The sequence below is a fragment of the Gallus gallus genome, chromosome 2, assembly GCF_016699485.2.
Source record: "Gallus gallus isolate bGalGal1 chromosome 2, bGalGal1.mat.broiler.GRCg7b, whole genome shotgun sequence".
NCBI lineage: Eukaryota > Metazoa > Chordata > Aves > Galliformes > Phasianidae > Gallus > Gallus gallus.
In genome coordinates, this window is record NC_052533.1 from 22,385,053 (window position 1) to 22,396,036 (window position 10,984).

A 10,984-nucleotide genomic window follows, 5' to 3' on the forward strand; every position below is an offset into this window, starting at 1 on the left:
TAAGTGGAGAACTGTTGACTTTTTTTGCTCTCTGATTTGGATGCTCAACTCATGATCTGAGCATATTTACTTTTTATCTTTTTTAATCGTAATGGAGTGATTTTTCAGAAATTTAAATGTCAGCTGTGTTCTTATGACTTGTATCATAAGTGACACAAAGTTATTTCAATTGCTATAAAAATTGAGTATTTTAAGATAATTTTCTGAGCTTTCTGAACTTTTCCAAGTAGTGTGATAAATCAAGAGGAAGAATGAACAACAAAAAGTTCAGTGAGCAAATGTACTTTAAACTTAAGCTGTAAGTGCTTTCAGTGTTTTGTCACAAATATTTGGTCAAGAGTATGCAGCTACCTTTGTTATGTTGCTCATAAGCCAAATGATAGATACGAATGTGGCTGTGCATACAGTTTTTAAATCATTCGAAGAATTGAAGTGATGTCTTGGAAAGGATGAAGTGTTTTCCAGTGTAAGACATGTTTGTTTTCACACCACTATTTAAAGAAAATATTATTTTTTTAAAATATCACTGTTAGTGATAGCCTTATGGTCATTCTCTGTGCTATGGGAAACTTGACCCAAATGAATGGTGTTGTTTGATTACTAAACTAATATCCTTGTTAATGGTACTCCCATCAGAAATGCTGGAGTACAGTATGCAGCAGAAGCAGTCACAGATAGTGGAGATGCAAGTGGAGCTCCGGAGTGTGAAGGACAGAGCAGCTGAGCTTCAGGAGCAATTGAATTCAGAGAGAATTATGAGTGCTGAACTGAAGAATGAACTTGCCCAGGCCAAATTAGAGCTTGAAACAACCCTGAAAGCACAGCACAAGCACTTCAAGGACCTAGAAACCATCAGGTACAGCTTTCAGTCTCAACTTTTCAGTATTGACAGCAAATATGATAATTTCTGTGCCACCTGAAATCACAGTACTGATTTTCTTAAGGAATTTGATTTCATGTAAATGAGTCTCAGTTTTTCTGAAGTCCACACCTACCAAAAAATAGACTTTAAGTGTTGCTTTGCTATGGCCAACATCAGAGGTACCAAAGTATTTGACACTCAGGAGAGCCATAACTATTAATGTCTTTACCAGACTGGTGAGTCTTTGTACAGTACTGTAATGTCAGTGGTAGCAAATAATCACACAGTTCAAATTGATATTGCCTTACAGACCGCCTTACAACTTTGACAGATCCTTTGAGACACATGACAAGATGCTTTTTCCCTGCATCCTTCCAAACTTTGGCCAATGACTGGTTTATGTTGAATACTAGCCACTAACTCATGAAACATGGCAGCTGCAAGTCAGGAGTACAGACATGCTTCTTCAGTCATTTTTGAGCTATGCAGCTCTTTTTGATGTTTGAGTTAGGCCTCAAACTAAACTAAACTAAAAAAACCTAACTAAACTAGTTAGGTTTTTCTAAATAGGCTTTTCATTTTTAATTCTACTACACAAGCACAAGATAAAAGTAGTATCATGTAACTGATGTTACTTCAGCAGTATGACAGCCATGATCTAACTGCCCAGTTCTATTTTAGGACTGAAGTTAAAGAAAAAGCAGCTGAGCTGGATGTTCTCAAGGATACAATGGCCAGCGAACAGAAGAAATCAAGAGAGTTGCAGTGGGCTTTGGAAAAGGAGAAAGCTAAAATGGAGCGCGCTGAGGAAAGACGAAGAGAAGAGCTTGAGGTATTCCTTCCGTATTCCCAAATGGCTTGAAACATTAAGGAGCAAGCATGTTCTTTTGGTCAACATTTAATCTTGACTTACGTTTTTGTCCAGTGTGTTCGTGTTTTTCTCTGTGTTCAAGTCTTAAACAGCAGCGTTATACCATCTAGAGCTGAAAAAAGGAGTGTGGGGGAAAAAAAAAGTCCATTTAAACTAATAGAAGTTTTACAACTGTGTGTGTAGTGTTCAACGCAGAAATATTCTGTTCTGTAGAATACGCTGAACAGCTGTTAAAGGAGACCCTGCTAACAGGGCTACACATAGAACAGGTATCCTAGAACATCAGTAAGACAAAAAAAAACAGTCAGTTCAATAATATAGATTTATTTACATCTTGAAATCTTAACTTGGAAACTCCTTGTCACAGCTTTAGAAAATAAAAGGAGTTAGTTCTCTTAAACTTCAGATCTATAGCTGTAACTTGTAAAAAGCATTATTTTTGGAGATGACCTGATTTTAGAGTATAGACACCTATATCTTGCACATCAGCTGTATCTGCAGCATTTGGAGTATTGTCACATTTATTTGTGAATAGCACGACTTGTTAAAAGCAAAGTATGTACAGCTAGCATTTTTGCAACTTGCCTAACATAAGGCAAAGTGTATATGAATGGTTTTAATCATTTTTTTCTTCCGTTTTCTTATGGAAGGATTTAAAATTTTCACTTGAAGATCAAAAACAAAAGAACTTACAGTTAAATGAACTTTTGGAAGAAGAGAAACAACTGTCAACTGATCTGCAACAGAAAATTGAATCCCAAGAAGCACTCAGTGCTGCCCAGCTGTCACGTGAACGAGGCCGTAATTCTGAGTTGCAGGTTCTTCTTGAATCAGAGAAGGTTCGAGCTCTTGAAATAAGCAGTGCACTAGAAAGGGAAAAAGAGCTATGTGCTCAGCTTCAAAGTGCTGAACATAAGGGGCAAGCTGGAACACCTAATCCATCTGAGGAATTACTTAAAGAGCTACAGAAACAAATGGATGAAAAGCATGACCGTATAGTGGAGTTAGTGAGTGAGATGGAGAAGTATAAACTGGAATCTGTGCAAGTGAGACAGCAAATGGAAAAAGAGAGGCAAATCCAGAGGAAAGCATTACAGGCAGAACAAGATGCTAACATAATAACACAGAAGAAACTCCATGAACTGGAGTCCAAAGTAGAAGACCTTCAGTGGCAACTGGGACAAAAGGAGCAAGAGGTTCATAAGCTAGGGAATGAGACAAAGAAGTTGCAGGAAGTAATCAAAGAACTACAGATGAAGGAGCAGGAGAGTGAAGGGAAAAAGGAAGCTGAAAGAACACCAAGCCACAATCAAAATGAGGTACGGTAGGTCTGAGAGCAATGTGTGATTCTGAACTGCGCGATTTTGCTTTTAATTCTTTTGTTCAATTACTGTTGTTTGTCAGTGTGCCTTTAATCTATAAAATAGCTGGCAAATTACATGTGCCAAAATACAGGCACCAAAGAAAGGGAGAAGCACTCTTGTTTTGCTGTCTGAAACTATTCACTCGCATCCTCTGAGAATGAAGCTGTAGAGATGTGTAAGGAGAAGAGTGAGCAGGAGATATGTATCTGAGTGTATACATGCACTTTATATTTAAGTATAGTATAAAAAGAATATTCCCCACACCCAATCTCATGAATGAGCTCGGGAGTGCTCCAGACCAGGGTTCTTAATCTAAACTAAGGTTCATGAACTACCAGTGGTCTTTGAAACATCAAAAAGTGATCTCCCAACAACTGCAGGAATTAAATGAACATGTAGTCAAACAAGCATAGGAGTCAATTGGTATAAGTTAGCAAACAAAATAGAAGGAAGAAATCAATGTAGGAAAATAATTTTGGAATTTAGCCTAACAGTTTGTTTATCAGAAGTTGGAACCACTGTTGCCAGTGAGTTTTTCTCCTTCATAAAAGTTTTGAGCAGTTCTGTAATGGTTTATAAATGTTTTTAAAGAGTTTTAAAAGTCTTCCCTGTAGGATATAAGTGATGACCAGTGGGTGCTGTGTGGATAGTCTGAAAGGAGGTGGTTGACAGGAGACTTGCCTCTCTGCTATCCATGTTTTTTGCCCATCCCGGAATCATTGCTTTCTCTTAGGCAGCTGTTACTCTGTGGAGCCAGAAAGGACACTTTTGTCTTCATCAAATTTGGCTACTGTTTTTAATCTTCTGAAGCACTGGCAACTACCAGTAGTTTGCAATAGCTGATAGCACCAGACGTCCTGATCAGAGGTAACTGCGAGCACTGTGAACAGTTTTCCCTTGGATCAGGTTGCAGTGGCCTATGAGGCATTTTCCCCTCATCAGCAGTAGACAGCACAGTTTGCTGTCCAGGATCTGCCAGGGCTTTCAAATAATGAGTCTCCTACTGCTTCCTGTGACATTTACAATACCCTGCTTTTTTTTTTCCCCTCATTGGCACCTCACCATCATCAAATATCCAAAGACCATGACCGTGGTGGGCATTTCCAGTCCCGTATCTCTGACTTTGAATTGGTCTCAGAAGCAGGCACAGTTGGTAAAGGAGCCAATGGCATTAAAACCAGAAAGGCTGGTTCTGATCAGTTGAGTTTACTGAATGAATTCACTTTAGATCTGTGACAGCTAGATCTGAACCAAGAAAGGCACCACCTGATACCACTCAGAAGCGGTCGTTGGAGTGGTACACTACAGCAACAGAGTAGTCACGCTGCACTACTTTCTCTATCAGAATTATGTTCTATAATTTTTGAATGTATTTCAGAATTAAATGCTTCTATTTAAAAGCATTATATTTGAAGTGTATTTACATAAGCTTATATTTATGTACAGACTACTTGGGACACACCCAATGAAAGAACAAGAAATTGGGTTCTCCAGCAAAAAATGGAAGGAGCTGAGACGAATGAATCAACGTACGCCACGCTGACAGGAGGAGGAGGAGACCTCTCTGCAGCTACTGCAATTCTGGAGGCTGTCAGACAAAAGCTGCAAAGTGCATCTCCAAAGCTAAAGCAATTGGCTCAGAAGGCTGCTAGCAGGTCAGACTAGTCTTCAGCTGCTGATTGTGGTTAATAGCAACCCACGAGCAACCCACATTAGGTCTTAATCATAATTCACACACTGTAGCCTAGTTTTTGTGTCTATGTTCGTAGTATATGCTTCTATTTGCTTGAGATGTGCTGTTAAACAGGATCACAGAGTGTCCATCGCTGTGCTCTTTCCAGTTTGATGTGGTCCTTTATAAGTTACAGCAAAATCATTTTCTTTGCAAACTGATAACAATGAATGGAGATTGGTTTAGGTGGAAGATCAGTTTATAACAGCTCAATAATTACAAAATTCACTGTGGAAGGGGAAGAACATAGAGATTACTGCTACAGCTATACCTCATGGTCCCCCCCAAAAAATCAGTATTTTCTAGTTGAATGAAATGTATCTTGATTCATACCACCTCAAGTTACTCCCTCCGTAAGGAAAAAATAGTGCGGGAGGTTTGAATCTGTTTTTTACTTCACTCTGATGGTGATTTAATATTAAAACATTTATTCCAAAACATTTGAGCCAAATGAAATGCATTGGACCTCAAAAATACCCCACAGTTCTTTTTTTTTCATACAGATCAGTGGGAAGCAGAGGAATATTTTTAAATGTTTTTCATATAGAATAACCTTTATTCAAAATCCGTAGTAACTGTTCAATGCAAATTCAGTTTATATGCCTAAGAGTCACTGAATGCCTTCAAATATGTGGACTTATCTCCAGTAACTGTGTTAATGTGGTTTGCTGAAGGCCCAGCATGTGTTTGCTGGGAAGGCACTGTTCTTTTGGTCTGACTTTGTGGTATTGAAACTGTCCCTGTCATTTCAGGTTGCAGTTTGAAACAGCAGATGACCAGGATTTTATTGCAATACAAAATGCTATTGAAGAAGTTATTTCAGAGCTACAAAAACTTCCTGGAGTGTCCTGTCTGGAAGAGGTGAGAATGCAATGCTGTAACTTCGGTGGGAGACTTTGGATGGTGAGATGTGAGCAGAAAGCAGCACGGAGTTGTTGAAGCTGTGCTTATGCAGCTCTGTACTTCATAGAGGAAAGTCTCCCCCAGGGAGTGCTGCTTTGGAACTGGTGAACTGTAAAACCACCTCCCCTCCTTTTATTTTTTTTAATTCAAATTATCTTAAAGCTGAATCTTAAACTTCTAATGTGAAACGTTTCCGTAATAATTATTAAATATTGCTTTTCCCAGCTTTCTTGAGAAAAATGTATTTTCTTTCCAGCAGTGTTTCCGTAACTGAGGAAACTGCTCAGTATTTCCTGACATTAAAATCAACATTTATTATTTACTTTCTTGTGTTGATACAAGACATTTAGTGCAACTGCTTTGTATTTACCAAAGGAAATTGAGTAGTGTGTATAAAACCTGAAATGGAATGAGTCGTGTAATCTGTTACAAAGACTTCAGCAGTATGTGGTTTTAAGTAAGCCTGGATAGATCTTATTTGCATTGTAAGCAACTGTTTTCTACGTGACTTGTGAGAATCTTGGGCTTTTCTTTCTTCCTAGTTAGATAAATCTAAGCATAGTAAAAAAAGGTTCTGCATGCTGCTGCAGTTGGAATAACTGAGCTTTCTTAAGCGTTCTGCTGTTAATACAGGATAAGCATAGGAAAAGCTACGTTGGCCTATAGCTTACATGTACACCCTGTTTTCTTTATATAAGTTATGACGGTGTCATTGTCCATAAAAATATTTTTCCTGTAAAACGAAGTTATATTTTTAAGTTAGCAGCTTGAATAGAGCACACATGGTTTGGTTTGCTGTTTTCCTTGCAGCTGAAGTTGGCGCTGCCACCTGGGACCCCCTCCAGCTCCCTGACAGAGCGGCTGCTGCGGCAGAACGCCCAACTCACCGGCTTTGTCAGCAGGCTCAGTGAGGAGAAGAATAATCTGAGGAACGCTGTCATGAAGCTGGAGGAAGAACTGAGGAGATATCAGCTCAGACGTACTTCTGGAGAACATGTAGGTCTTCAGTAGTGCAGCTATCATGAAGCGTATGTAGGCATAAAAGCATTGTGCTGTGAAATAACTAACGCTCTTTGTGCTCGTCACCTAAATGAGAGTGTTTGAGCTATCTGTCTTTCTCAGCTTTCTTCCTACAAAGTAAATGGATGCAGGTTACTCTTGTCCTATGGACAAGACGTCCTGACTCGCTGTTTACTGTAAAGTTTTTCATTTTAATCACCTTTGTTAACTTCTCTTTTTTTTTTTAAGAATTCCATGTGCTTCTCTTTTTAATCTGCACCTCATCACCCAACTGGGCAGCAAATAGATCCACATAGCTTCACCATCACTGAGCTAATTTGGTCCATTGCATGGGATTTGTTTGGTTTGGCTGTAGTTTTCTAGGATGTTGGACAGGCTACAAAACTCAGTGCATTGGAGGCGTTAGGGTGCAGGGTGACCTTAGATCCTTTCTGTGGGAAAACATTTGGTTTTTTCAGTCAGTAGTTTTATGAGCTCTCCACCAAACCAATGACTAGAATGACACAGCTCAAGCTTTTCCAAACCGTCTGGTTCAAATACAGTTTCTTCTCCTCCAGTCTTCTAAACACTCATCAGACCTTGGAGTCAACATCGATACGCTGGTTGCCTCTGAGAAGGAAAACTGGAACAGAGAAAAGCTGTCACTGCAGAAATCTTTGAAACAAGCAGATGCGGAGCTGTCCAAGCTGAGAGCAGAACTCCGGAGTGAAGCTTTCCTCAGAGAACTGGGATCAGATTCTGAAAATGTTATTTTAAGGGTAGGAAGACTTTGTTGCCTGCCTAATAACTGTAACTTGTTTGTTTTGTTGTCACTTTCGTTTGGGCCTATTTTTTTCTGAGTTAGCTCTCCTTTTTCTAACAGAACAGATATTAAATTTGGATTTTAAATTCTCATCCTCGCATACATAACTCTGTCAGTTGTTATCCCCGGGAATGACAAGCAAGCACTGTATTGTCCTTTTGTGTGTACTCCATTTCTTGCTCCTCAGGTGGTCCGCAGATTATGACGCTGCATTCACCAGGTGTGAGCTGTAGCACAGGCTTCTCTGTAACAGCAAGAAGTGAATAATCACAGCAACACTAGAGGAGTTGTAATGTCAAAAGTGATGACTGTACTCATTCGTGGAGTTTAGGCTGCTTCTTCTGTTTTCCATCTTGTAGAGAATTTATGGCAAATACCTCCGAGCTGAGAGCTTCCGGAAAGCTCTCATTTATCAGAAGAAATACTTGCTGCTGTTACTGGGTGGATTCCAGGAGTGTGAAGAAGCCACACTGGCCCTCATTGCACGGATGGGTGGGCAGCCCTCTTACACAGACCTTGAGATCATCACACATCATTCAAAGGGTTTTACAAGATTTCGCTCTGCAGTCAGAGTGTCCATTGCAATTTCAAGGTAAGCTGGAGGAAATTCAGTTTCAGACAGATGCGTGCACTGAATCTACAGTGCCTCACATTCATTTACATACCTATTGTAAGTGGGGCTTTTATTCATAATACTCTGCTGTTATGATCTGGGGGATATAATAGGGCAAAAGTATATTTAGTGCCATTTTAACATGCTGATGCCCTGCTCTTCAGGTGCATGAGCCATCTGCTGTCTGTTCTGACTTATGCAGCACCTCTGGAATCACTGCAATTGCAGAGAATACACTGAAAGCATCCAGGCTTTGGCTCTGGGCAGCCTGGTCTAGTGGTTGGTGACCCACCACATAGCAGGGGGGTTGAAACTCGATGATCATTGTGGTCCTTTTCAACCCAGGCCATTCTGTGATTCGATGATTCTATGATTTGACAGCAGAGAGTTTGCAGAGGCTCTGGGGATGTGTGTAAGGAAGTTTTCTACTTAATCGTTACGTTTTTAGTGCCCATCCATTAGTTTTGTTTGGCTTTCAAGAGATTCTTACACCTTCTAGAATATAACAAGCAGAGTATTTGCTTAAATGACTCCTCCTTTTCACCTGAAGCTTAGGGTTTGTGGTTATTTTGTTTTTCAATTCCAGAATGAAGTTCCTGGTTCGTCGATGGCACAGAGTTACAGGTTCTGGTATCTTAAGCCTCAATAGGGATGTCTTTAGCCAGAACACAGGTAAACTGTAGCCTGATAATGACTGAAAAATGTTATTCTCAAGTTACACTGCTGCTTAATGTAGGTGGCTTTGATTTGCATTGTCTTGTACAATAACTGGGCTGCTGTTGCCCCCTTCCTTTTGCCATAGTTGCTTGGATTAACTTGTTTCTCAGGTTTTTGGTAGTTTCAGCATCTAACGTGACCACTGATCTGTTTGCTTTCTCTTCAGTCTTTTTTTGCACTCTTGTGGGTGAGATTATAAACAAAATACGACAACCTCCCTAACAGTGTGTGTTTGTGAGACCAGTGCTACGTGCATCTGTGGGTTTCTCTTGAGGCCTGCATTCTGAGAGGGAACACCAAGGGCAGGGGCAGGCAGAGGAATCAGATGTGTGGAGCGGCTGCCCTGTGTTTACACTGCCGTACTAAGTGCCCTTTCCAAGCTCTAGACCAGCAGCAAACTGTTGCTTTTGCTTTATAATTAGCTGCAGTAGCTTTTAGTTAACAACAAAAAATCTGCATCTTGCTACACCCCATTTTTGCAAAATGGAGACAGAAAACTTGCACTTGAAATTCCCAGTAATGTGCAGAAGGTGTTACATTTTCATTTATTTTTTAGTTTTCAAGACTTTGTTTTTTCTACTTTCAGGTAATGAATTGCGGCCTGACTCATTCTCCAGTGGCATGGATCTCTATGGAGAACAAAGGCATTCCTATAGATCCCGATCAGACATGGAGTCTCCCAGATCTCCTATAAACTTTCAACAAAAGTGAGTTCTGTTTCAGACAGTGATTCTCTGTCAGAACACCGTTCAACTGCACAAACATGTCATAATCAGGTTCATAATCTTTGATGCCAGCAGTTTTTAAACATTTTTTCCCATGAAGAAACATAACCAAGTGCATCTCAGACCTTTGATGTGCACTTACTCATTGCTTGATGAAGGCCAATGCTTGCAGACGTTGCTGTCTGATTGCTGCTGTGTTCCTGGCTGTTTGTTCGCCGGGTGAAAGTGCTGTGGGCGCCGAGCTTTCCCACAGATTGGATTCCAGTCATTTGGGATCTCCATTTTTATATGAGCCACCTCAACACCTGTAACCTTAGTTTGTGGCAATCGTAATGCTTTATATAAAAAAAGATATTTAATCTATTTTAGCCACTTTTGACTTTAACTTACAGAAAGTACCGGAGAAAGCCAGAATCCCGTACAGATGGCAGTGTCCTTGTTTGCACAAGCTTCTTAATAGAAAATCTACCACGGCTTCTGCTGCAGTCTCAGTGGGAATTTGCAGTCTTGTTCCCAGAGAAATGCAGGAACAGATCAGGTGCAGTAGAAAGAAAATGCAGTTGGGCAAGAAGGTTTTTCTGGGGAGGCACTATGTTGCAATAGGATCAGGGAAAATACAAGAAAGAGTGTTCTACAGTAAGGGTGGTGAAGCAGTGGTACAGGTTGCCCAGAGAGGTGGTGGGTGCCCCCTCCTTGGAGACAGTCAAGGTCAGGCTGGATGGGGCTCTGAGAACCTGATGCAGCTGTAGTTGTACTCATTGCAGTGGAGTTGGACCAGATGACCTTTGAAGGTCCCTTCCAACTCAAATGATTCTGTGATGGCTGGGGCAGTAAGTGGCAGGGAACTGCAGCGGGAGTGGTGTTCTGACTGCTGTGTGGGTGAGGCAGCGGGCATGCACCCACTCAGGTCTCTCTGCTTACAGGACCCTGCTACGTCTGCTGATTCTCTTTGGTTTGACATTGGTTTTGAAAAGCATCTGTGTTCTTCTGCCCTTAGGTTCCACAGTATGCATGCTGACCTGAACCCAGTCTCTTTCGCGTGTTCTCAGCTGCAGAACTATGATCCAGAAAGAGCTTTAACAGATTACATCCACCGCCTGGAGGCACTGCAAAGGCGGCTCGGAAGCGTGCAGTCAGGTATGGGTTGGGGCACAGTTCCAAGCACGAACGCACGTGCTGGCGCTGAGATGTGTACAGACGTCTTTGGTTTGGGGCACTTTCAGCCTTAAACAGGAGGTTATTCTGTACTGCAGCAAGCCCAGTGAAAAGAAAATGGTCCAATTCTTTGAAGGGAGGCCTGAAGAGGTGTGCTTCAGTAACAGATTTTGAGTTTATTGGCGCCACATTAATTTTCACCAGTCTCATAAATACGTGA

At 40.8% G+C, this 10,984-nt stretch overlaps 1 protein-coding gene across 6 annotated transcripts in view; it reads left to right on the plus strand.

Annotated features, from left to right (window-relative positions):
* Positions 1 to 10,984, plus strand: part of AKAP9 (A-kinase anchoring protein 9) — a 100,550-nt gene that overhangs the window by 87,415 nt on the left and 2,151 nt on the right. For 5 of the 6 annotated variants that reach the window (NM_207179.4, XM_046918326.1, XM_046918330.1 and 2 more), the window contains 11 exons: positions 637 to 856; positions 1,544 to 1,694; positions 2,384 to 3,052; positions 4,544 to 4,752; positions 5,582 to 5,690; positions 6,543 to 6,728; positions 7,310 to 7,510; positions 7,914 to 8,146; positions 8,754 to 8,839; positions 9,471 to 9,591; positions 10,607 to 10,746. In NM_207179.4, coding sequence (NP_997062.3) covers positions 637 to 856; positions 1,544 to 1,694; positions 2,384 to 3,052; positions 4,544 to 4,752; positions 5,582 to 5,690; positions 6,543 to 6,728; positions 7,310 to 7,510; positions 7,914 to 8,146; positions 8,754 to 8,839; positions 9,471 to 9,591; positions 10,607 to 10,746 — 2,325 coding nt within the window. Of the gene's footprint in view, positions 1 to 636; positions 857 to 1,543; positions 1,695 to 2,383; positions 3,053 to 3,830; positions 3,965 to 4,543; positions 4,753 to 5,581; positions 5,691 to 6,542; positions 6,729 to 7,309; positions 7,511 to 7,913; positions 8,147 to 8,753; positions 8,840 to 9,470; positions 9,592 to 10,606; positions 10,747 to 10,984 lie in introns of those variants that run through there. The other variant, XR_006934693.1, reaches the window with a different exon arrangement.